Raw genomic sequence first — 27,766 nt, 5'->3', positions numbered from 1 at the left:
TGTTAGCCTTTGTCCTGGTAACCGATCCCAATACTATCTCACTTCAAGCAGATGTGTCCCTTAGTTAGAATCTGTGCCTGTAATTGTTTTTTAAGTCCATTGCCCATGTCCCACCAAAACCCCAAATTATCTCTACTATCCAACTTAGCTCTCTTCAGACACAGTAGGGGCATGTCTCCCAAAGATACCAGCTAATGATTTGAATGACTGTCCCCAATCCCCAAGGGAACTAAAGTCTCCTAAATCATCAATTAGCCATGAGTCTGCTATAGAACTATGGGAGGCAGTCACAGAGCAATGATCTTCAGAGGCGAGCGAGTCATAGGCAGATACCACATAACTCTTCTGAGTCTCCCCCACCTGCTCATCATTGAACTCTATTATTTCTGCTTTACCTTGAGTAACTCTGCAACAGGGAACAAGCAACTGGGTGTTAACAAGGGAGATAATGCTGGCGGTTTGCTGATGGATGTCTGGTGACTTGATTTCATCATTGTGAGTCCTGAGATGCAACAGAACCCCATGACCATAGTGGTTTCTGTCCTTCTTGGAGTATATACTGTTAGTGAATACATGCTCTGAGTGTGTGTTACACAGGGTTTCAATGTCGAAGGCATGAGTATCTTCCTCACCACCACCCTCATCATCATAATGAATTACATTATCACAGATATCTTCTTTTGATGTCATGACAGCCTCGTTGTCTTTATGGCGTCTTCGACTGATAAAGAGTGCAGAAATAACTGGAAGTAAAAAAGAAAAAGTGAAAATGATCACAATACAGCCATATCTCTGTACTTTGCCATCTAAACATGAAGTAGAATAAGCACAATAAGCAAAGCATTTATTTTCATATATAGTGCATTTCATGCACAAGGTAACTCAATGTGCTTTACATGATTAAAAGCATGTTAAAACTAAGAAAAAAACAGCTTATAATCAGAAAAAAATAAAGAGAAAAATAAAAATGCAATTAACACAGCGTGGAGTGCAAGAAAGATCATTTAAAAGTGGAAATGCTCTAAAAAGTGTGAGAGGAAAAAAGAAGAGTTTTTAACCTGGGTTTAAAAACATTCACATTTGGGTCTGACGTCGCTTCTCTTGGCAACTTATTCAATTTGTGTGGCAGCATAACAGCTAAATGCCGCTTCACCATGTTTGCTTTGGACTCTGTGCTCCACTGTTTGACCTGAGTCTGTAGATCTCAGAGCCCAACTAGGTTTATATTTCATGAGCATGTTTTTCTTGTATTCACGACTTAAACCATTTAGTGATTCATAGACCAGGAGCAGAACTTTAAAATCTATTCTAAAGCTGACTGGGAGCCAGTGTCGAGACTTTAGAATTGGAGTAAAAATTGCAGGCAGGCCAGTCTAGTACCCGCAATCTTTTACTACAAAGCCACGCTGTTGTAACACGTGCAGAAGGTGGTTGGGCATTGTCTTGCTGAAATAAGCAGGGGCATCCATGAAAAAGACGTTGCTTGGATGGCAATGTACCTTACAGCATTAATGGTGCCTTCACATATGTGTAAGTTACCCATGCCATTGGCACTAACACACCCCCATACCATCAGAGATGCTGGCTTTTGAACTTTGCGTCCATATAAAGTCCGGATGGTTCTTTTCCTCTTTGGCCCGGAGGACACGACGTCCACAATTTCCAAAAACAATTTGAAATGTGGACTCGTCGGACCACAGAACACTTTTCCACTTTGCGTCAGTCCATCTTAGATTGAGCTCGGGCCCAGAGAAGCCGGCGGCGTTTCTGGGTGTTGTTGATAAATGGCTTTTGCTTTGCATAGTAGAGTTTCAAGTTCCACTTCCGGATGTAGCGCCGAACTGTATTTACTGACGTTGGTTTTCTGAAATGTTCCTGAGCCCATGTGGTGATATCCTTGACACATTGATGTCGGTTTTTTGATGCAGTGCCGCCTGAGGGATCGAAGGTCACGGGCATTCAATGTTGGTGTTCGGCCTTGCCGCTTACATGCACTGATTTCGCCAGATTCTCTGAACCTTTTGATGATGATTATGGACCGTAGATGATGAAATCCCTAAATTCCTTGCAATTGTACGTTGAGGAACATTGTCCTTAAACTGTGTATTGTATTGTTTTTATTTATGTTTAACACAACATCCCAACTTCATTGGAATTGGGGTTGTATGTTAAAGAGCTTTTAGTGGTGATAGTGTTTAAGTGAATTCTCAGAGTTTGTATCAAGTCTAGTGATTGGTATAGATCATTATAATGGGTGACCTAACATGTAGATGTTGAAAATGATAGCCTAAGCTCTTTATTTCTTGCATTATTAGATGTAGTTGGCTGATTACTCAAGAACTCTATTCCATCTATCATCGATCCCCCGAATTACTTTCCGCCAGCAATGGTAACACACTGGCGAACCAGAAAAAAAATTGTCCCATGGCACACATGCACACAGGAGGCTTGAAGGAAGAAATGTATCTTTAATCAAGACTTGCATTTAATTAATTAACTTAACGAAAAAGTAATAATTATATTAAGTTTGGTAGCAGCTGTGAGCTCATATGGCTGTATGTGGATTCGAGGCACAGAGAGTTGAAAGGGTCGTGTCGCAGTTTTGCAATTTCAAAGACGACGCAGGATCGTGTATTTGTAAACTGAAACATGATTCGTTTCAGTACAGAACCATTCCAGCCCTACTTTTTACACACACATTTCTGTAAATTATGTGTTGTTTTGTATGGACATGTCAAATATAACAATAACGTGCCGATTAATATAGGTTATGTTTTGTTTTTTTTCTTGAAAGTACTGTATGCGAGTGATAAATGACCAGCTTACCAGTTAACAGTACTACACACAGCACAATAGCCATTGCAGTTCCAGTGCTGAGACTGATGGGCAGGAAGATTGATTCAGCAGAACAAGTTAGCGGCAAGCCTTTTCTCCCACACAAGCACACTTGGATCGTGAGGGTCGATGTGCTGCTCCGAACAGGATAACCACTATCTTCAACCACAACAGGAAGAACATATATGTCTTGTAACCCACGCTGGATTCCAGAGCGTAGCGTCACTATGCCAGCTGTGTTGTCTAAGAAATAAGGTAACATGTTAAAAAAGACTGACTTTTACTAATTGTGGATCACTGCACAAAACTATAACAACATAGCATAAAGTGATTATGCATAAATTCGTGATGATACCTACTCAGGCAGAAGCACAGGTAAATATATATTGGAATGTGACTGTGTCACAATCATCCATTGATTTTCTGTAACACGTCACCTCATTAATGTCACGGGTGACTATCCCAACTGATTTGGGGCGAAAGGTAGGGTACACCTTGGTCACCACGCAATTGGAGGGAACAGACAACCATTCACACTGAAATTGACACAGTTCTTCAATTAACCGAAAATGCATGTTTTTAGAATGTGGGAAAACAGAAAACCCAAACAAGCACAGGAAGAACATGCAAACTCCACATAGGAAGGCCAGAGCCGAGATACACGTCGTGTACCTTAGAACTGTGAGGCAGAAGTGCTAACCACTGTTGCCCCGATGTCACATTCATGTCAACACAATTCCGAAGCATTGTTGTTAATTTTATTAAACACTTTGTAACGAGAGCCACACATTATAAGTATTCAACGTGGTATTTGCCATGCCCTTCATGTATTCTCCAAATCAGTTCACATCAAACTAACACTGTTTATAAATAATATTTAATTTACATACAATACACACTAACACTAACTGGATCATTTGTTAGTAGCGATGCACGATAACGTTTTTTGTTTTGTTTTGCCACCGTTGCCCATAATCGATAGCTTGCTGCTTCTCCAAGCCCATACCGATAACCGATATAATTTTTTTAATGGTGTGTATGAGGAGGATTTCTAAGCCAAGGACCCCCAAACTAATGAAGAGCTGGAGCAGGGACCCTCGACTTATGTATCCGTCCATCCATTTTCTGAGCCGCTTCTCCTCACTAGGGTCGCGGGCGTGCTGGAGCCCATCCCAGCTGTCATCGGGCAGGAGGCGGGGTACACCCTGAACGGGTTGCCAGCCAATCGCAGGGGACATACAAACAGACAACCATTCGCACTCACATTCACACCTACGGGCAATTTAGAGTCTCCAATTAATGCATGTTTTTGGGATGTGGGAGGAAACCGGGGTCCCCGGAGAAAACGCACGCAGGCACGGGGAGAACATGCAAACTCCACACAGGCGGGGCCGGGGATTGAACCCGGGTCCTCAGAACTGTGAGGCTGACGCTCTAACCAGTCGGCCACCGTATTGTATATGTATTTTGTGATTGCGCAATCAAAACTATTGTCATGTCTTTAGGTTAAAAGACATCATTTCATTTCATATGGTTAATATGTTATGTTTGATGATTTCATAGTGCATATTCCATAGTGCAAACTGTGGGGTAAAAAATGTCCGAGTGAGACTTCTCTTTAATGATCGTTTGGTTTGCCAGCACTGTACATGAGTTAACAGAGCGACACACGGCGGAGTTGCCATTGCAGTTCCAGTGCTGAGACTGATGGGCAGGAAGATTGATTGAGCAGAACAAGTTAGCAGCAAACCTTTTCTGCCACACAAGCGGACTTGGATCGCGACGGTCGATCTTTGACATATTCTTCTCTTGGTAGAAGTTGAGCTAGTTGTCGACTCGTGACAGTAAAAGGGAACTCTAAAAGGCTCATAACACATTGAATTGTGCTCTAAATGTTTCAGCCTTGGGAAACTTTGGTCTTTATACTATATCTATCTGATGTTTGTACCAACACAAGAGACGTCCATAAAAGCAAGAAAAGAAGGCCTTGTGTATGGAGCTTTCTTTATTAGTTTGCTGACTGTCTAGCCTCACATAGTTACGTGCCTTGAGGACAGCACGACTACAGCAGGAGGGCCGTTGTGTGTTTTGATGTTAATTCCATTTATAGACGATCCAATTTACAACCCCAATTCCAATGAAGTTGGGACGTTGTGTTAAACATAAATAAAAACAGAATACAATGATTTGCAAATAATGTTCAACCGATAATTAATTGTCTACACTACAAAGACAAGATATTTAATGTTCAAACTGATAAACTTGATTGTTTTAGCAAATAATCATGAACTTAGAATTGTATGGCTGCAACACGTTCCAAAAAAGCTGGGACAGGTGGCAAAAAAGACGGAGAAAGTTGAGGAATGCTCATCAAACACCTGTTTGGAACATCCCACAGGTGAACAGGCTCATTGGGAACAGGTGGGTCCCATGATTGGGTAGAAAAGGAGCTTCCTTGAATTGCTCAGTCATACACAAGCAAAGATGGGGCGAGGTTCACCTCTTTGTGAACAAGTGCGTGAGAAAATAGTCCAACAGTTTAAGGACAATGTTCCTCAACGTACAATTGCAAGGAATTGAGGGATTTCATCATCGACGGTCCATAAGATCATCAAAAGGTTCAGAGAAGCTGGAGAAATCACTGCATGTAAGCGGCAAGGCCGAAAACCAACATTGAATGCCCGTGACCTTCGATCCCTCAGGCGGCACGTCATCGAAAACCGACCTCAATATGTAAAGGATATCACCACATGGGCTCAGAAACACTTCAGAAAAAAAATGTCAGTAAATACAGTTCGGCGCTACATCCGGAAGTGGAACTTGAAACTCTACTATGCAAAGCAAAAGCCATTTATCAACAACATCCAGTAACGCCGCCGGCTTCTCTGATGCAAAGTGGAAAAGTGTTCTGTGGTCTGACGAGTCCACATTTCAAGTTGTTTTTGGAAATTGGGGATGTCGTGTCCTCCGGGCCAAAGAGGAAAAAAAAAAATCCGGACTGTTATGGACGCAAAGTTCAAAAGCCAGCAACTGTGATGGTATGGGGCTGTGTTAGTGCCAATGGCATGGGTAACTTACACATCTGTGAAGGCACCATTAATGCTGAAAGGTACATACAGGTTTTGGAGAAACATATGCTGCCATCCAAGCAATGTCTTTTTCATGGACGCTCCTGCTTATTTCAGCAAGACAATGCCAAACCACATTCTGCACGTTACAACAGCGTGGCTTTGTAGTAAAAGATTGCGGGTACTATACTGGCCTGCCTGCAGTCCAGACCTGTCTCCCATTGAAAATGTGTGGCGCATTATGAAGCGTAAAATACGACAACGGAGACCCCGGACTGTTGAACAGCTGAAGCTGTACATCAAGCAAGAATGGGAAAGAATTCCACCTACAAACCTTTAACAATTCGTGTCCTCAGTTCCCAAACGTTTATTGAATGTTGTTAAAAGAAAAGGTGATGTCACACAGCGGTAAACATGACCCTGTCCCAGCTTTTTTGGAACGTGTTGCAGCCATAAAATTCTAAGTTAATGATTATTTGCTAAAAACAATCAAGTTTATCAGTTTGAACATTAAATATCTTGTCTTTGTAGTGTATTCAATTAAATATAGGTTGAACATGATTTGTAAATCATTGTATTCTGTTTTTATTCATGTTTAACACAACGTCCCAACTTCATTGGAATCGGGGTTGTATTACCCAGTGAGCAAAGGAGGATGTGTGGAGCGTTTATCTTAGTTGTTAGCCCACCACGACAAACGTGCTTCTGCATACAGCCAAACCGGCCCGGCTCGCTCCTGTGTCGGCTTTAGCTGCTATGCGAGTCTGCTGCTTCTTTGGCCACCAGGTCCTGCCGACAGCTGCGCTCCGAAGGACACGAACATCGTAGTTACGAGCTCAAAGTCACTGGATGCTCATAATTTCAGCAAGTGCTGGCGATCATACGCTAGTTTACTGCGGATATTGACTATTTTTGGTGTTTTAGTCAAAATAGCTGACTGTTCCAATCCAATGCAAATAGCAGCCGCTGGTGACCAGAGCGCCCCTGAATGATACGGCTCTTGTTATCGGTCCAGTTTTTTCGGTATCAGGCCGAAGGGCAATTTAGAGTCTTCAATCAACCTACCATGCATGTTTTTGGGATGTAGGATGAAACCAGAGTGCCTGGAGAAAACCCACCCAGGCACGGGGAGAACATGCAAACTCCACACAGGCGGGGCCGGGGATTCAACCCCAGTCCTCAGTACTGTGAGTCAGACGCTCTAACCAGTCGGCCACTGTGCCACCACGAGTTCAGTCATTCGTCCTATATCTGCATTTTTCCCCAAACTCCCCTGTAGGTTTCATTAAATGTTCTCTAAATTAAACCTCCTGTTGTGTACTGTGTGTGTTTGAGTGAAACATTTGTCCGCTGAAATCGAGGACTGTCATCCTATTGAATATAGCGAGCCTTCTCGGGATCAGAGATTGATGAGGTTTTTCGTCACTTTTCCTAAAACTATAAACATAAAAAGAGACATGGTACCCTGTATGAGAAAAAGATAGCTTTGATTCTAACGCAGTGGTTCTTAACCTGGATTTGATCGAACCCCAGGGGTTCGGTGAGGCAGGCGCTGGGGTTCCACGGAGGACTCAACACACACCGTGTGTCCGTGTGTACCTTTTTAGACTGCATTTTGAATGCAGTGTTCATGCCGTTCAAAACGCAACGTTATGTCAAGGTGGGCGTTTAACATTGCGGTACTGCACCTCGATTTGAAAGGTTTTTTGTTTTTTTTTAACTATCTTTATTAACAACATTTCAACGATACACTTGAGTTGAGTAGCATTGCTATGGCATCAGACGGCGCATCCAAAAATAAAGGAGCCCAAAAAATGTACTAATGAAGCATTTTCGAGGATTGTAGAAAAAAAGAAAAGGCACAGATTTTGTTGTGAATTTTCACAATGAAGACCGTTCCTCTGACATGAGAGTGGCACTTACCAAGGGGAATGGCAACTGCAAAATTCACATTCACTTACAGTAAATTTTCATTTAATTGAATTTTTAGTTTGTTTTTTTGCGTGAAATTCAGGTTTTGTTGGTTTTGTGTGCAACTGATGTATGGTTCATTTTGTGCATGACCTGGATGACTGAGAATCTACACAGACAATAAAATATATACCAGTTTTAAATTTGAAATAAATTATATTATATTTTTCAAATTTGGAAGGGTTCCGTGAACTCCAGATGAAACTTGGGAGATTCCGTACATTCAACAAGGTTAAGAACCACTGTTCTAACGGTCGCTTGAGTTACCTCGGAAATAAACGGAGGTGTTTACTCTCCGACCCCCCTTTTCAAATAAATTACACTCTTATCGAAACCAATATATGCTACAGGGCAAATACTTTTTCATGGCACTGTACCTGACATGACTATAATTATTTTGGTTTTGACCTTTAGCAGTGAGGATCCACAAAAAAAATTGCTATTTATCCATCATATTTGAAATCACTGAGTAGACACAAGTCATCATTGCACACAGTGAACAGGAGATGCTGAATCCTCTTTCTTACTTCCATAATCTCGAACAGTGAACCTTCTGTTGTGAAGATCCTTAGGGGTGTTGAAGAAAAACCTTTGACTGATAGTCGGAAGGTCGAAGTCCACAGCACTGACCGTTTGAATTACCTGTATAACGGAGACAGATATAACAAATGATTAGGTTGAGAGGCAGTTTGCTTTTTAGCCCATTTATAAGGCAAACTGCAGGCTACCTCAGCTGACTGTGGACAGAAGGTAGACTACAACATAGATTGTTCGCCAGACAATCACCGAGTCCAAATATAAACAACTTAAACACACACACACATACTTATGCACGCACGCATGGTCACACACACGGTACAGTTGCAAGAAAAGGTATGTGAATCCATTGAGGTTACCAGGATTTCTGCACAAATTGGTCATAAAACGGGATCTGATCTTCATCCGAGTCACAACAGTCGACAAACACAGTCTGATATGTTTTCATGTTTTTGTTGGACACACCATGTAAACATTCACAGTGCAGCTTTGTATGTGAACCCAGAATGTAAAGAGAATGCTCAGTGAGGTGCCAGCTAAATACTTTAAGAAATCAATGGCACACGCTATCATCTCTGTTGTCAAACCTACCATAAGTTGAATATACTGTAAACAGAATGATTCATTCTGAATGCAGCCACATCCCCAGTTATGACAGGGTGTGCAGACTTGTGCAAACACATTACTCAGTTGTTTCGTTTTACGTTCTCTTTCAAAAATATATATTTTTTTAAGTTGAGTTGAACAGATCGTGTCACATCTCATTTCTTTATAGCACAAACACCTGGCATTTTAACAGGGGTGTGTAGACTTCTTATAGCCATCCATATCCATCCATCCGGAGAGGGGTACATAATAATACTAACACGGGATATTTTTTTTATATTTTGAGAATTTTTCATTTTCTGCAAATAAATGCTCTTAAATGACATTTGTATTTGGAATTTGTGAGTTATTTTTCAGTAGTTTATAGAGTAAAACAAGTATGTACACATGAAATTCAAATAATATCAAGGCAGTCTTTGAGAAACACAGTAATTGTTCGATTGCAGTGATAGCCTCAAAAGGTTGCCCAACATAACCATCATTTTTATCTAGGCCAGTTTCATTAGTTTGTTTTTAAAAATACTTCTTTTGGACCACAAAAATAAAGCAATGCTTGAATCATATTGGGTAATTATCTGTTATTTCTATATTTATATTTCAGTGACCATTGTGTGTTTTCTTCCTTTAACACGTCATTTTAATGCAACTGAGAAAAAGCAACAAAGTTGTCCAGACATACTGTATTATCAGAACTGATACACACAAACTACTTTGTTAACTAACTCTTGCACCATTGCATAATCGACTCAAGCAACTGTTTGCACAGGCCTCTGTTTCTTGGCATAGCTCTTTATACCGTATGCATGATTTGATCGCAACATCTTTTTATGATGACTCGATGCAGAACCCGATATACCCGTCTATTTACCTGTCCAGCTTTGGAAGTTTCACAGACAAATGTAGATGGTGGAAATATCAGTTCAGGAGGGAACTCATTCACATCCAGGACGTTGACGATCACGAACACTTTGGTGGACAGCAAAGGATTTACTGAAAATGGTCAACATAAAGCCATGAATATACGTGTGATTATGATTATGCACAACCCCTATAATATTAGTGAGTAGTACATTTCAAATGATCATTGGTGCTGCAATGCAAGCAGTTTTATCACACATAAACATTCAAAAACCATACAAAGTTTGCGTCTTGTCACAGTAACACAGTAGTTATGGCATATGAATAAAGTAAGAAACCTGATACCAAAGCTTATTCTACTATTTTCATGTTCCGACAATAATGGTGTTTGTAGCACAAGCTCTGCACCAATGCAAAGATTACATGAACTCCATCCCTAACCTTTTCTTGCACACACAGGATCATCATTCCACTCATTTCTGTTTATCGCACCATCTAATAAGTCTTTTATACAACCCCAATTACAAGTTGGGACTTTGTGTTAAACATAAATAAAAACAGAATACAATGATTTGCAAATCCTAAACTTAACCCTAACCCAAAAAAGTTGGGACAGGGTCATGTTTACCACTGTGTTACATCACCTTTTCTTATAACAACATTCAATAAACGTTTGGGGAACTGAGGACACTAATTGTTGAAGCTTTCGTAGGTGGAATTCTTTCCCATTCTTGCTTGATGTACAGGTTCAGCTGTTCAACAGTCCGGGGTTTCCATTGTCATATTTTACGCTTCATAATGCGCCACACATTTTCAAAGGGAGACAGGTCTGGATTGCAGGCAAGCCAGTCGAGTACACGCACTCTTTTATTACGAAGCCACGCTGCTGTAACACGTGCAGAATGTGGTTTGGCATTGTCCTGCTGAAATAAGCAGGGGCGTGAAAAAGATGTTGCTTGGATGGCAGCATGTTTCTCCAAAACCTGTATGTACCTTTCAGCATTAATGGTGCCTTCACAGATGTGTAAATTACCCATGCCATTGGAACTAACACAGCCCCATACCATCACAGATGCTGGCTTTTGAACTTTGCGTCCATAACAATCCGGGTGGTTCTTTTCCTCTTTGGCCCGGAGGACACGACGTCCACAATTTCCCCCAAAAAAATTGAAATGTGGACTCGTCGGACCACAGAACACTTTTCCACTTTGCATCAGTCCATCTTAGATGAGCTCGGGCCAAGAGAAGCCGGCAGCGTTTCTGGGTGTTGTTGATAAATGGCTTTTGCTTTGCATAGTGGAGTTTCAAGTTGCACTTATGGATGTAGCGCCGAACTGTATTTACTGACATTGGTTTTCTGAAGTGTTCCTGAGCCCATGTGGTGATATCCTTTACACATGGATGTCGGTTTTTGATGGAGTGCCACCTGAGGGATTGAAGGTCCCGGGCATTCAATGTTGGTTTTGGGCCTTGCTGCTTACATGCTGTGATTTCTCCAGATTCTCTGAACCTTTTCATGATATTATGGACCGTAGTTGATGAAATCCCTAAATTCCTTGCAATTGTTGAGGAACATTGTCCTTAAACTGTTCGACTATTTTCTCACACACTTGTTCACGAGGTGAACCTTGCCTCATATTTGCCTGTGAATGAGTGAGCAATTCAGGGAAGCTCCTTTTCTACCCAATCATGGCACCCACCTGTTCCCAATTAGCCTGTTCACCTGTGGGATGTTCCAAACAGGTGTTTGATGAGCATTCCTCAACTTTCTCCATCTTTTTTGCCACCTGTCCCAGATTTTTTGGAACGTGTTGCAGCCATAAAATTCTGAGTTAATGATTATTTGCTAAAAACAATCAAGTTTATCAGTTTGAACATTAAATATCTCATCTTTGTAGTGCATTCAATTAAATATAGGTTGAACATCATTTGCAAATCATTATATTCTGTTTTTATTTATGTTTAACACAACGTCCCAACTTCATTGGAATTGGGGTTGTAGTTTTAACCCACTGAGGTTGGGATAATGAAAGATATGCAGAAATGCTCATATCAATTTTAATTCTACTGTAGGTGAAATGTGCAACTGCTACAGAATAGTTGAAGGCAAGATTCAACAGAATTTTGTTGAAAATTTATAATGCAGATTTATTGCACTGGTATTTTTGTGTCTTGAACCCCAATGTTTCCATTTGTCCATAGGAGTTCCAGCATAATAAATAAATTCAACTAAAATTGGGGCTTTGTTTTCTAAAAGAAACATTACAGTATGTGAAGTAAGTATTACACACAGCTATAGATTGAGATTATATCTAAAAATGACTACTTACGGACTTTGGTTGCAACCACAGTGATGTTGTGCTGAAATGTTTCCTCTCTGTCCAGGTTTTCATTCATGGTAACAGTACCATCAATTGTGTGAATATCAAAATAGCTGTCATACTCTTTTTGCCACTCAAGTGAATATCTGCAGAAATCAGACCAAAATGGCAAGGGGAAACTTAAGTGAGGGAAAGGGAGCAGGCAGGCTAACCGAATTGATAATACCACTATGCTAAGGCCTGGTACACACACACACAAGGATTTTTCAAATCTTAAAAGACCTTTTTTATTTGTGACAGACCCCACACATAAAGATACAAAATCAGGTATTTAACCGTTTTGGTTGTATTGTTTGTGGTGTGCTCCGATAATCTCAACACATAACACCACGCACATGCAAAGTCTGTTCTGCCGCTGATCTCGAAATGCCGGATGATCTCACAAAAAGGGAGACATGCAAACACTTGTGTTGATCTTTGCCGAGTGATGCCGAAGGGAATCGAGGTGGAAGTGGAAAAGACACGCTTAAGAAAATACTTCTTGCTGTCTGTGGAACCCAAATTTATACATAAAACCACATTGGGTAAGAATTTTTTTGTTTTCATTTATGGTCTTTTCCGTGTTTGTCAGTCATGGGTGCTTCTTTGATTGGCTGGCTATATTCTGTTTCACGTCACAATTCTTGGCATCATGACTCAATCTCGACACACTACAACACACTCAACAAGTCGGTCACCAGCAATCTTCTAAATCACAGTCAAGTTTTATTTTCGAAGCGGTCAAGTTACGAAATGTAGCCTTCCCTAAATAACTCAGAATTTGTTATACAAATTACAGTATTTATATAAACCAGATGTTTGTTTTTACTGCTTGCTTGTTAGTTTTACCTGACTGCACTGCTGCTGGCATCCAAGTCATGGGCTGTAACAGAGCCAATGATGGCTCCTGGTGGAGTGTCCTCATATGTGTCCATGGAGTAGTATGGTTTGGTAAAGACAGGAGGCTCGTCCATGTCCAAGACATTCACCTTGACAGTAGCTGAATCACGAAAGGGCCCCAAATGCAAGAAACGGGGATCCAACAGCACATTAGATGCTTCAACGTTGAAAATGTAGGACTTCTTTGTTTCATAGTCCAGAGCCTAAAACATAATAATAAACAGACAAGGTTACATAATGGGACATAAACTGACAATTGCATTCTAAAACATTTTTTAAAAATGTACACAATATACACTGAACAAAAATATAAACGCAACACTTTTGTTTTTGCTCCCATCTTTTGTGAGCTGGACTCCAAGATCTAAATTCCCATACACAAAAGGCCATTTCCCTCAAATATTGTTCACACAAAAAAAAAAATCTGTGTTAGTGAGCATTTCTCCATCCCACCTCACAGGTGTGGCATATCAAGATGCTGATTAGACAACACAATTATTGCACAGGTGTGCCTTAGCTGGCCACAATAAAAGGCCACTCTGAAATGTGCAGTTTTATCACACAGCACAATGCCACAGATGTTCAATTGGCCCGCTGAATGCAGGAATTTCCACCAGAGCTGTTGCCCATGAATTGAATGTTCATTTAGCTACCATAAGCCGTCTCCAAAGGCGTTTCAGACAATTTGGCAGTACATCCAACCACAAACCACATTTCCTCATTGGGTTTCTCGACCTCACTGCAGTTCGTCGTCGTAACCGACTTGAGTGAGCGAATGCTGACATTTTATGGCGTCTGGCATGTTGGAGAGGTGTTCTCTTCACGGATGAATCCCGGTTTTTACTGTTCAGGGCAGAGGGCAGACAGCTTGTGTGGCGTCATGTGCGTGAGCGGTTTGCTGATGTCAACGTTGTGGATCGAGTGGCCCGTGGTGGCGTTGGGATTATCGTATGGGCAGCCGTATGTTATGTGCAACGAACACAGGTTCATTTTATTGATGGCATTTTGAATGCACAGAGATACCGTGATGAGATCCTGAGGCCCATTGTTGTGCCATTCATCCACGACCATCACCTCATCTTGCAGCATGATAATGCACGGCTCCATGTTGCAAGGATCTGTACACAATTCCTGGAAGCTGAAAACATCCCAGTTCTTGCATGGCCAGCATACTCCCCAGACATGTCACCCATTGAGCATGTTTGGGATGCTCTGGATCGACGTAAACGACAGCGTGTTCCAGTTCCTGCCAATATCCGGCAACTTCGCACAGCCATTGAAGCGGAGTGGACCAACATTCCACAGGCCACAATCAACAACCTGATCAACTTTATGCCAAGGAGATGTGTTGCACTGTGTGAGGCAAATGGTGGTCAAACCAGATATTGACTGAGAAGGGAGCCTGGGCCCAGGAGTTTCACCATGAGAAAATGTGTGCCCACCTCCTTATTATTATGACAGCAATCCCTGCCCCATGAAAGTGTGGCCCATGTGCAGTGTAGTGCAGTAAAATCTGGAGAGGCTGATGGGGATTGGGGTGGGCTGTCGGGCCCTACTTCCCGACAGATTGGGGTGGGCTACTGGGCACTACTGCACTACAGCCTCTCTGTCTGGCAGGGCAAAGGAGTGGAGCATGTGGATCAGTAGGCAGCACAGATGCCCGTCTCCCCCTGCCCTGCACCAGCCCCCCAGAATCCCTGGATGTGGGGTCGAGGGCGGTGGTCTAATAGGGCACTGCTGTTCAGGTTGGTGGGTTTGGTGGTCCCCTCTATCTGTGGTCGTCCTGCTGAATGAGCCCAGGCCGCAGGAGTTAAGTCTCCAAAAGACCGGGTGCCGCCAGCCCCCACTGCAGGCCTAAAAGCCGTGAGGGAGCCCTCTGTCCTTACGAGAGATAGGGGAAGAAGACTGTGGCAGGGCAAAAAGGACTGAGGGAAGAGGAGGAGGCAGGCCTTAGAAATTACAGGGAGCCCCCCAACCAGAGCCCAGAACAGCCATAAAATTCCAAGTTAATGATTATTTGCAGAAAACAAACAAGTGTATCCGTTAGAACATTAAATATCTTGTCTTTGTAGTGTATTCAATTTAATATAGGTTGAACATGATTTGCAAATCATTGAATTCTGTTTTTATTTATGTTTAACATAACGTCCCAACTTCATTGGAATTGGGGTTGCATATAAAAAATATTTAATATGTCCTGGCTCGCGTCCCGCAGAAGGTGTACCCCCCTGTCCAATGTCACCTGGAATAGGCTACAGGACACCCGCGATCCTTGCGAGGATAAGCGGTATAGAAGATGAGGTGTTCAGAAAATGGATAGGATGGAAAACTACATTTGGGCTATTGAAAATGTTTTTAGATATCACAGTAGCTAAAAAACAAAGAATGCAAATTGGAAATGAATTAAGGTACCTTTTTTAAGACAAGTACTCCCTCTTGACTTTGGCCTACAGAGATTATGTCAAACATGATGCCTTCAACACCTGGTACAATAGAATAATCCACCTTTGCATTTATGTCAGTGTCAAGATCAGTGGCCAGAATCCGGCCCACAACTGAACCCAGTAATGCTGTTTCAGCGACCCGAAGATGAAAAATACCTACAGATCATAGACAGACAATTATATTTAAAAAAAGGTAAGGATTCAAGCACTTAATCCATTATAACATCCTTCATTCATTGTGAAATGGTTTCACTCACTCCTGGCAAAACGTGGTGGGTTGTCATTGACGTCTCCGAGCGTGATATTGATTGTAGTAGTAGAGGCAAGTCCCCCCAGTTGGCCGCCCATATCCTGGGCTTGGATTATAACCTGATACACGTCCTTCACTTCACGGTCCATGTTGGCAAAAGCTGTCCTGATCACTCCTGTATGATAAGCAATGTATTTACACGTTTAAGATTTCATGAAGACGTAATTGCTCAATATTTTTACGACAAACTCCACTGACAATCACAGCTTACCAATAAGGGGTCAGTGAAAAGATATTTGACAACCAGAGTGAAAATAGTTTTACCAATCAAGCTAAAGTAGCAAACTCTAGAATTATAATAAATTCAAAATTGTATTGTGCATTGGTTTAAACATTTAGTGCAACAACCTTGAGGATTTTGGAATTCATTTGAATCATTAAAAATACATAGCATTGGGGTTTATCACACATACCTGGCGAAGCAAACCACCATTCTGGTCATTAGTTCACACAGAAACTCCCCTTTCTCTTGAATTGCACGATCCATCCATCCATCCATCCATCCATCCATCCATTTTCTAGCGCTTATCCGAAGTCGCGTCACGGGGGCAGTAGCTTTAGCAGGGGCGCCCAGACTTCCCTCTCCTCAGCCACTGCACCCCTATGGCCCCTCCCACAGATGGTGAGCCCATGGGAAGGGAGACCCATGTTACCCTTTCGGGTTGTGCCCGGCCGGGCGCCATAGGTGCAGGCCCAGGCACTCGCCTTCGAGCCCCACCTCCAGGCCTGGCTCCAGAGGGGGGCCCCGGTGACCCGCGTCCGGGCAAGGGAAAACTGAGTCCATTATTTGTCGTCATCATAAGGGGGATCCAACCTCTCCAAATATGTGCCCTACTCTCTATTCCTTACTGTTCTTGACCTTGAACTTCGTGTGTGTGGGCCCTTCTGTTGCTCCTATATCCCTCCTCGTCTTACCTCCACCTTCTGCACCCTTTTCCGGCCGGCATGGGGTTTCACGCTAGCCTTGGGGCCTGTTGTGGGACTCAGTGCCTCCCTATTTAAGGGTTCATCTGCCTCCTGCACATCGGGGTGGGTGTCGACTCTTGGTGGTGATCGAGGGTTCTTGGTGCCAACAATGGCGTGCCCTGTGGTGAGTGTGTTTGCAACATCCTTTTGACACTAACATTTGCTTTTTTGTTTATTTGTTTTAATTGCTGGTTATATGTGCATCAGAGTTTGGTGCCTGCACTCGAGGATAGGGAAATGATTTTTGGAACTTGGAAAAGCACACTATGAGTTTTCCTTGGACCACCTTGACTGTAGCTTTCTGCTATACTGTCCCTTGTTCACTCATCTGTACCAACCTGTTTCAAATCCACCACCGTAGTGCCCCTCTGCAAGAAAACTCCAGTAACCTGTCTAAATGACAACCACTTCCATTGCACTCACCTCAGCAGTAAGGAAGTACTTTGAGAAAGTAGTCATGAAACATAAAGATGGCAGTTCTGGACACATCGACTAAAAGTTTACTTATCATCACAACTACTCACCCTGTCATCCATACAGCCCTCACACACCTTGAAAAAAAATGACACTGATGTTCGAATGCTGTTGATTGATCAATATGGGGTGCTGTGTGTACATCAATGAGGGGAAAATGAATTTAAATGATTTGAGCAAATGGCTGCAATATAACAAAGAGTGAAAAATTTAAGGGGGTCTGAATACTTTCCGTAAACTCTGTGTGTGTGTGTGTGTGTGTGTGTGTGTGTGTGTGTGTACATATGTTAATGCAAATTACTGTGAGAAAGTTGCTCTGTATTTTTTCTGAAGTCCAGCCTGATGGCGTCCAGGACCATGGTCTTTTCCTGCTCCAAGCCTTGGATGTATGTAAAGTTTATCAGCGTTCGTCCTCCTCAGCAGCTGGTAAACCATTAATCCTTTCTCAGACACAATTGTTCCCACAGTCACTGGCAATCCAGATTAACACTGTGTGCGTCCAACTGCTGCACATTTCTGTCTGATGCAAATTTAAACAAACACATCTTCCTTGTTGGCTTCTAACCCTCTTCTGGCAGTTTTCCTCAGTGTTAAATTATACAATTGTGAGTGTGTATATATATGTGTATATTTGTCTCCACAAAAAAAAAAAACCTCAATATTCAGGCATTTAGTAACTAGAAATAATGTTGGTAGCTCCTTATTGAGCTAAAACAGGAAAATGTTTGTCTGATTCCACATCAGACAGTAAGGGAAGGGGAGCCTTTGTGTCTTTTTATACAAGGCCAGAATTGTATCTGCTGTTCCTGCTATATGCGCCTTGACCTCTTAGGGGCAGTGTGGTGCGATGCACGCATTGAGCAGCATATTTAGAGTCTGCTAAAAAGAGTTGACGAAGTCGCAAAAAATAATTTTTATTAAACTTGTTTTTTTACAGATTAGGAAGAATACATGTCTGTGAATATTGTTATATTACCTCTGTGTATGTCTTACTACGACGTTTGTGTGTAAATATTCATTATTTTAAGGTAAACCCCTCCTGAGATCGAATGCTATCAGCTAGCACGTCAATAGTCTTTTCCTTTGGCTGTTAGCATAATCTACCGATTTCTAAAACGAAGTGTGTGTGTGTGTGTGTTGTATTTAAATATATAATGTGTGTAATGATCTGCATTTAGTTTTACAGTAAACTCCAAATGGGGTGTCCATAAGCAGCTTAAAGCAAGATCTCGTCACACGCTTGCTCCAAGCAACACAGTTGGTTTAGGGTGCGTTTACAACACATGATCTTGCATACACCACCCCAGTCGCGGCACATTCATCGTTTTTCTTCCATTACAACATTTTTAGGATCATGGGAAGCCAAAATGAAAAAATAAGGATTAAATTCCGATTAATCACCTCGCCCTTATCGTGAGAGTGGTCTCTCAACCCAAAGGTTATAATTTCCTCCCATACCAACATATTTGGGATATTAAGAAATCCTGGGGGGATTAAATGAACCCCAGTATTTATTTTAACCTAAAATGTCCTTTTCTAGCGAGGCAAAAAAAAAAAAAAAAAAAAAGTACCTCACCTGACTTGGGATCCACAGTAAAGTATGGCTGGCTGTGAAGGATGCTGTAGACAATCTGTGCACTGTTACCATATGTAGGATCATCTGCATCTGTAGCAGTGACCTGTGTCACAAATGTTCCTGGACAAGCAATGTGTCAACCATCTCAGAAGCAAATTTACATTACTGAAACCTCACAATCAGTCATACTTTGCCTCGACCGAAAGTACAACCCACACTTAACACAGCATCCAGAATGCACCCAGGATAAGATAAGAATCCTAAAATACTCCACAACGACACAATTCAATTATTAATCTTTGAACAATAGTACCCAAAGGTACTACTGTCTTGTACTTTGCACACATTTCAGTTTGTTTGGTCAAGATCAAGATATTGTTGAAGTAATTATCGTCAAATCCTAAAAACTCCGATTGTGTGATTACATTTCTCATATTACGTTTGTTGTTACTTATAAATCTTAGGGCAAATTTTCAAATCCTTTCAAATAATTGAAGTCTGAACTTTAGCAATTCATTTATTGACTAAATCATTTGAGATGATCCAATCTTTTTGTTAACCAACTGTAAAGCACCACTTTGCACTTAGACCCAAAGTATTAACAGCTTAAGATCTAAAGACTGATTGTTAAATTACTTCATAGTAATAGCATTTGGAAGACAGGTGGGCCACTAAGTCAGGCTTTGCACGCGCTAGTGTGCATCTTTCTGTGAACTACAATTACATCTCTGTTCAAACAAGAAGGCAAGAAGTGTATTTTACATACACCGTATGGGATTATAGTAGTATAAATGTCCAGTATGTGTAAATGCTTCACTCCTATTTTAGTCCTACCGGTGATCGTGGAAAATGTCTTTAATAATTTACTCCCCACCTTGTTTTCTGTTTGGTAATTGTATGAAAATGATATACATTACCTGTTGGGGACATCTCAGGGACAATGGCAATATAGGGTCCATCTGGAAATCGAGGTTCATTGTCATTGATGTCCAGAACCTTGATAATGAATTCTGTCTCGGGTTCGAGAGGAAGGCCTGTTCTTACATCTGTGGCTTGGGCTTTGAGTATATAGTAGGACTTTTCTTCTCTGCCACACACAAGAAACACAATTACGACTGCATTGTCGTTTCACTTTATATACTGCGCAGTATTGTCGTTAAATATGTTGTTTTAGCAGTCTATCTTCCATCCGATAAACTGTAACGCGGATGTCACCCAGTGGAGGGTAGACCTCTACCAAGTCTAGGAACAAATGAAAAAAAATGGTGGCGCAGAAGGGTGATGTCATTGTGATTCTGGAGCGTGAACTTTCCCATTGATGCCATATTGACAGAAAAGAAATAAATACATTCCTGCTGTATATGCACCTTAATCCATACCGTCATAAAAATGTATATATATATATCCAAGTCAGCCCTTCCGCAATTATCTTCGTTTCTGATATTTCAAAAGTGTTTAAACGAGTCAAAAGGTTGTTCTTGCCAACGTCCCCTCGCCACATAAACCGTAGTCATTTTTACGTGCAATGGTGCACCTGCCTTTCGCATGCTGTTTTTAAAGAAGCAAAATCTGTCACCACAATTGGTCTCAGGTGGGAAAAAAATGTGAAATTCACCTATTTGCATCTCCTTTTCCCAGAACACGCTAAATGAACTGCTTTGCCATTTTGTCCGTTCGGCAGAGGCAATCCTGGGCGCGCCTCGTTACAAGATCAGCTTCCTTTACAAAAGCTATCAAGTTAGCACCTGTTTTAACATGTGCAAACCTTTCATAAATCCGGCTCTTAAGACTACTAAACCAATTTCAAACATGTGTAAATACTGTAATCCAAATACTGACCTGTCGAGCTTCATCAGGACATGTATATCTCCTGTAATTTGATCGATGGTGAACATAGACGCAGCTCCTTCTCCTGAAAGAGTGTACTTCACTGCATTGTCACCTTGGTCCGTGTCTGTGTGGATCTGATGGTAGGAAATCCAGTGGAATTAGTTCGACTGATGTAATCGACAGTGTGTGTGTGTGTCTTCAACTGCTGCACCATTTCTTTCCAATTGTCCTCGAGATTGTTGTTTGTAGATTATGTAGTCTTCCGACCGATAGAAAACAAACTCTAAAAAGACTCTCCACTCCAACCGGTACTATCATGTACCCACAATACTATTGTACAAACTCAAGTCATAAATTCCCCTTAAAAAGAAATAAATGGAGACTTGAGCTTTCAACAACAATTGGAACAGATTATGGAGAAACTGTGCGAGGCCTTTATCAATGAGGATGTGGTTTCCAAATAAAGATGAGGATTGGCAGTGCCCCCTCAAATTAAATCAGTCTCCTCCGCATTGCGCCGTCTGTCTGGGATCATACCGTCTGCATTGAGACTGTAGAAAGGGTCAAGAAGTCCTTGATCTTTTCAGGAAATAGCTTAACTGTTATCATTTAAGTGCCTTACATATTTATTCATTTTGTATGCCTTTTCATAATGTCGTTGCTTGAGGAAGCTAATTTATGTGGGTTGCACATACAGTCACCCCTGAAATGATTCATACCCCTGGCAAATTTGGACTTCAAGTTACTTTTATTCAACCATGAAGTTTTGTTTCTGGTTTGTAAATAACGCAAGATATAAGACGGTGTCCAAGAGTCATCATTATTGAAAAGACATCAGCTTTTATTTATGTCCATGTACACATGGAGTCCAAACCCCTCTTTAAAAATCAAGAGAAATCCTTTATTGCAGCGGGCGGCAACGAGCGGCCCGTGGGCCATAATTGGCCCACCGCCAATTACATCTGGCCTGCCAGCTGACATTTGTCAAGGCACGATACTTGGCCAGGCGGCTACGAGCGATCGAAATGCGGTGCTGCCGTTCAATGCGGATGTCAAGGAAAAGGCGGCTGCACCGGGTGGAACAGTTTACGAGGGGTGCGCGTTAATCGCCCAATAAAAAAAATAGTGGGGAACCGCAGGACACATGGTCGCCACTCCGAACACACCTCGTCTGTCTGAGCGTCTCTTTGCAATCCATCAGGCGAGGCGTGCCCGTGCAACGGGAGCGAGCGAGGCTGTGCGAATGTACAGTGAGCAACCTCACTCCGCGATCCTTGAAGAGGTTGCTGACCGCTAAGCTGGCGACCCGCACTCGACTCCAGACCGGTGTGGCTGGAGGGGGCGGGATTGCCAGCGTTACACTCGTGCCGCGCTAGACCTCGTCCCACGTCCGAACTGTAACCGTTTTGCAGATGAGACAAGTTGGCTTGGTATTTATGAATGCCGGTAGGATCAACACATACTTTTCTTTCCACTCTTTTTTGTACTTCCTACAAAGATCAAAATGCACCTTGATTTCGGCATCCGAATTCACGTGTTCATAGGATTTAGATGCAATTGACAGGTATTGCATAGCAATGTTAGGGCTGCACAATATTCGAACAAAATGACATTGCGACGTTTCTCTTTAACCTGCGATATATATTGCGATGTGAAATACAGGATCAGTGTTGGAGCAAGCACATTTTCTACGCGGACCTTTTTAAAGTTCAGTTCACCGGCCAAAAACAAATTAGTTCATACAGTACTTCTTAATAATTAACATTCCGATTCAAATATGTTTGCGAGACATCCATGTTGTACTGTATTACAAAAAAACACATTCACTTCCATTTACGCAGGGCCCATGAACGCACTTAGCACACCGACGCAGCTGCCGCGCGCCTGAAGAGTGAAATGACATGCAGCGGGTGTCGTCTTTTGAGCATGTCCAAAAAGGTCACTTTGAACAAACCGACTGCAGAGAGCCTGTTAAGTTGATCAAAGTGTCTGTTCCCGATCACTGCAATTGGCTGGCAACCGGTTGAGGGTGTACCCCGCCTCCTGCCCGATGGCGGCTGGAGGCGGGGGTCCAGCACGCCCGCGACCCGCGTGAGGAGAAGCGGCTCAGAAAATGGATGGATGGATGGATGTTCCCAATCATTCGGGGAAATTAGGATGCTTTAGAACATCCATCCAGCCATCCATCCATCCATTTTCTGAGCCGCTTCTCCTCAAAAGGGTCGCGGAGGCGCTGGAGTCTATCCCAGCTGTCAACGGGCAGGAGGCGGGGTACACCCTCAACCGGTTGCCAGCCAATCGCAGGGCACATCGAAACAAACAACCATTCGCACTCACAGTCACACCCTACGGGCAATTTAGAGTTGTCAATGAACCGACCAAGCGTGTTTTGCGCAGGCACGGGGAAAACATGCAAACTCCACACAGGATGGGACCCCGGTCCTCGGAACTGTGAGGCAGACGCTCTAAGCGTCGTCCACCGTGCTGCTGCTTGAGAACAGCTTGAACTATTTGGCATAGAACGTTGGACTTTTGGAACTTCCACAGTTTGCAGAAGGTATGAACACTTTTGGACAGAGATAGATAGAGATATTTCATGTATTTAGAAACAACACATGAACATGACTTTCAAGTTGTCTATACAGTCAATATTGTTTTTATGATGGCGACAGTTGCACACTAAAAATGATGATTGATATTTCAAGGAAAAAGAACTTTTGGCAGCATCAGATTTGTATTCCACCTTAGAGGTTTCTCTGTATATCCAGTCTGACAATAAAAGAGTTAATTTTCTGACCATACCTTAGCAACGTACTGTGGTGCAGAGCCCATGTATTCTTCCAGAACAAAGAACTGGTTCCATACCCAACCTCTTTTAATACGCTGCACCCGTGACCTTCCATGTTTAGGCCTTGCCTTCGGCCTGCCCTCTAAGAATGGCATGGCAGGCTTCACCCCGCCTTTTTCCCCAACCTGGAGCTGAGGACATCGGGGATTGGGGGAACTGTAGTCCAACAGGAAACTGCAGCATACCAGAAATACAGTGGCATGTTGCCATGTGATCATCAGGGAGAGGCTGCTAATTACAAGGGGGGAGAAGAATATGGATCCAAAGCTGTATTAGCTTGTCGGTATGCACAATGAAGTTTTATATTTTCAGTGTTGTATGCATAGGATGAGAATCAAAGTGTGATCTGGGTGGTTTGGTCTGGTCTTCTTTTCAGGTCTCCTTTGTCAGTCCTTTTGGAGGCCTAGGGGAAAAGACAAAGATTACTTGGGAGACTGAGGAATATGTTTTGAATATGTTTGATACGTTTGAAATGAAAACTTCATGTTGCAATGCGTTAGGTTCAAGATAGTCCAGTGGTTTGGGTCGCGGGCTATAATACTGGTGACTCGTGTTCCATCCTTCCTTTTGTCGACCAATACTGGCCACTCATGCCCGAGTAGCATCTGCTCCATTTGCACACTGACTGAGGAGTATCTGCAACATTTGCACAATCATACACGCACACACCAATGGGCGGTGTGTCAAATCCGGCCTCGCCTGTGTGGAGTTCGCATGTTCTCCCCGTGCCCGCGTGGCTTTTCTCCGGGCACTCCGGTTTCCTCCCACATCCCCCAAAACAAACATGTATGCCAGGTTGATTGACAACTCTAAATTGCCGATAACTGTTATCGATCCGTGCTCGATAAGTGAGCCTTACGAACGTAAATATATCGAACAAGTTTGTTTCTGTATTTACCTCAGCATTGTTATTAATATTCCGAAAGGATTTTCTTCTTGAAAAACCTCACAGTGCTTCATTTCTAGCCATTAGTATTTGACTGTTTAGAACAGGGATTCTCAAACTTTGGGTCCAGCTCGGGACTCCTTACAGTGGAGACATTTTTTCCAAGGACCCCCTCATAATTCTAACACTGTCTAAACATCTCTCTTCGAGGGGGAAAAAAAACGGCCCGACAAGTCCGTTCACAGCTGAATGAAAATAAATAATAAGTTGCTTTTATCGCTTTTGTTATTGCAAAGCAATACAATCAATAAATCAACTTTTATGAAGCAGACTCATAGCCCATTAGAAAACACATACAGTATGGTACACAATAAGGGAAGTACATCAGGAGCGGGCGAATCAATCCCTGGAGTCGGCCCTTCGCTGCGTCGCGGCACGCAACCCCACCTCCGGATCGAATACGTCCACAACTCCCTCACCAGCTCCGTCACCGCTACGTCTCCGTTCGTGGCCTGCTACGGTTTCCAACCTCTATTGTTTCATGAACGGGAGCATGCGGGGTGCAGTTTTCACGAAGGCTACACAAACCCGTGTTTTTCCTTGTCCTCAGTGTCTCCTCCGTGTGCCTCGCCAAGTGGATTACTGCCACCACGCCGCCTGCCCTCGTCACTGCCTGCCACGCATTCTCTGCCTCAACAACCCGCCAGCGCATCTCAAGGACCATCTACATTTCCCTTTTCAATAAACTGTTCATCACAACCTCTCAGCCTCCGCCTGCTCTTGGGTGCAGTCTCAATCCATTCGTGACAAATCCAGTTCAAAGTACTCCATAGATCACACATTACGCGATATAAGATGCATAAAATGGGCTATTCGAAATGAAAGCTATGTGCTCATTGTTCTGAAATTGTTTTCATGCTCTTTGGCATCGTACACTTGTATAGCCCTTCTGGTCACTAGTGACACAGAAACTCTTCTCAGTTTCAAACTATAGAATTCCAATTTCTCCAAAACCTAGTCTAATGGGTGATTTCAAAGGTATAGGTATTCCAAATAAACATGCTTAACCAGTAATTCCAGCAATCGCTAAAAAAAAAAACAATATTGTAAGACTGGAAAGATAAACGAGCATTAACAAATGGCAAAATCTTGTCATAGAATATAACACTAGAAAATATCTCTGCTAAACATAATAACCTAATGGATAGCTTGAAGGAAAACTGGTCACCTTCCATCAAAATGGAGAACCCTGAAGCTTGATTCTTGTCTCCCTGGGAAAGAATATCATACAGAAATGTACTATCAATGGAATATGACCAAATCATATCTTCTGGTTTTAGACTCCTGTAAACACAATAGGGTCACTTGCATGGACTTGAACCCCTATCCTTCTGTCCCCGAATCTGCATTGTGGGCCTCTGGGGATGCTGGGCCTGTTCCCCCTCCTCCTCTTGGGTTGGGTTTTGTCCGTGTTGCCGTGTGTGTGTGTGTGTGTGTGTGTGTGTGTGTGTGTGTGTGTGGTTGTGGGGCTGGGCGCCGTCCTGCTGCACCCGGGAGCCGTGTCCTCCTCTTCACTCTCCCCGGGGGTGCTCCGCCATGGTCGTCGCCCCTCTCTCGCTCAGGCTGCGTGGGGTCCTCGGCTGACTTCGGGGCCTACGGTAGGGTGTCGGCGCCTCCCGGCTTACACCTCCTCTGCCCTGTACTGGGTGATGGGGGGGGGGTTGGTGATTAGCTGCGCGGTGGGTCTTGCAGCTCGTCGGGCTGCGCCCACAGGAGTCTGGCCTCTTACTTCACACACTCAGCAGATTTTTATTACTCACACTGTACATATTTCGCACAGTCTCATTCGGAGTCCCCTGGGGGGCCGGCACGAAGCATGACGGGGCGGTCGCCGGGCCGGGTCCTGACACTTCTGTGCTGGTCTGCGGTCTGGTCGCCCCTCTTCTCCGCCCTGCTGGTCCTCGAGTTTGAACGCATCATTCGTGCATCGGTGGGGGGAGGGCATCGTCAGGCTGGGCAGAACACTTGGCCAGGTGTTCCAGCTCTCCGGCCCGCCATGCCTTTCCCGCACGGGTTTTTAACGCACCGCATAAATTTGCACATCCTTTGGGGGAGCTGGTTGACCTGGGTGGGGATGACGGTTGCGGGTCATCATTGCCCCGTGACCGTCTCGCCCGACCCCCACCAGTCTCCCCAATTTGAATGCATGACACTCTACTTGGCTTGTATGTACAGTGGGTACGGAAAGTATTCAGACCCCCTTAAATTTTTCCCGCTAAACAACTGAAAATGTTCCACACTCTTCCTTAAATACTTACGTAATCATCCTAATATTACATCCTCCTCAAATGATCTTCCTAATACGACTAATAATACGATACTAATATATATAATGTATAATAATACCAAGAATACCATCTCTCCATCCATCCATCCATTCTCTTAACCACTTATGCTCACGAGGGTCGCGGGCGCGCTGGAACCTACCGCAGCTGACTCTGGACGAGAGGTAGGGTACAATCTGAACGGGACGCCAGCCAGTCGCTGGGCGCATTTAGACAGACAACACATTCACACCTACGGGCAATTCAGAGTTTTCAATTCAACCGGAGTGCCCGGAGAAAACCCACGCAGCCACGGCAAGAACACGCAAACTCCACACAGGCGAGGTCGGATTTGAATTCGGGTCCTCAGAACTGCGGGGCAGATGTGCCAACCAGTCTCCCACCGTGCCAATAATACATACTACTTCAATTATCTTCCTAATACAATCATTCAAATGATTTTTTTAGCGATAGAAGTCGTTGTAAATAGAGCTGTAGCTCCCTTCGTTTTCTTTGCTCCTTGTGCTTTTCATTGTGGCCATCATATTTATGTCTACGAATGTTATCATAAATGATCAAATGTAATGGAAACTGTCTTATGTGGTGTATTCCTATATTCATTCTAATGTTTTTTTATTTTCGGTTTTCACAACCCGAAGGTTTACAATTTATACAGACGAGTTAACTGCCTCGTGTTCAGAGAGGAGTCTCTCTGCGGCACCTGGTTATAACTAACTTTTTTTCTGCTCTTTGATAATCAATTATTCCAGAAATGGCACAACGGGAAGGACATTCATCGACGTGCGTGAGAGATGTTATGTCAGACGAACCTGCGGCGGTCCTTGCGTCTGCTGCGTAGATTACGTCGAATGATTTCAGTCCAGGTCAGTTGGCGCTCCGGGTCTCTGTGGCGCTCACCGTCAAACTAAATAAGCAAATGATTCTTCTTTCCCTCCTCATCCATTCCCACAGC

General features: G+C 43.0%; 1 protein-coding gene across 4 annotated transcripts; it reads right to left on the bottom strand.

Annotated features, from left to right (window-relative positions):
- LOC133411955 (cadherin-12-like) lies at window positions 1-27,766 on the bottom strand. 4 transcript variants are annotated; one of them, XM_061694829.1, is made up of 12 exons: window positions 27,624-27,766; window positions 23,538-23,986; window positions 20,745-20,869; window positions 19,823-19,992; window positions 15,837-16,004; window positions 15,548-15,735; window positions 13,085-13,338; window positions 12,206-12,342; window positions 9,886-10,007; window positions 8,402-8,516; window positions 2,827-3,078; window positions 1-743 (listed from the first exon to the last, which is right to left on the bottom strand). In XM_061694829.1, the coding sequence occupies exons 2-12, from the start codon at window positions 23,799-23,801 to the stop codon at window positions 145-147; spliced, it is 2,394 nt and encodes a 797-aa protein (XP_061550813.1). In that variant the 5' UTR covers window positions 23,802-23,986; window positions 27,624-27,766; the 3' UTR covers window positions 1-144. The 4 variants fall into 4 exon arrangements, with proteins under 4 accessions (XP_061550813.1, XP_061550814.1, XP_061550815.1 ...); XM_061694830.1 differs by having other exon boundaries at window positions 2,827-2,994; XM_061694831.1 differs by lacking the exon at window positions 2,827-3,078.

This window comes from Phycodurus eques, chromosome 13 (assembly GCF_024500275.1).
Source record: "Phycodurus eques isolate BA_2022a chromosome 13, UOR_Pequ_1.1, whole genome shotgun sequence".
NCBI classification, from domain to species: domain Eukaryota; kingdom Metazoa; phylum Chordata; class Actinopteri; order Syngnathiformes; family Syngnathidae; genus Phycodurus; species Phycodurus eques.
Note: the sequence above shows the minus strand (reverse complement) of the source record. Positions and strands in the feature narration are given on the sequence as shown.

Excerpts from the sequence above, each read along its gene's own strand:
- LOC133411955 (XM_061694829.1), bottom strand. The coding sequence starts at position 23,801 with ATGATCACATGGCAACATGCCACTGTATTTCTGGTATGCTGCAGTTTC. Across the intron at positions 20,870-23,537 it reads CACCACAGTACGTTGCTAAG|ATCCACACAGACACGGACCA; the intron begins GTATGGTCAGAA and ends TCCTACCATCAG. Across the intron at positions 19,993-20,744 it reads GTCCTGATGAAGCTCGACAG|AGAAGAAAAGTCCTACTATA; the intron begins GTCAGTATTTGG and ends TGTGTGTGGCAG.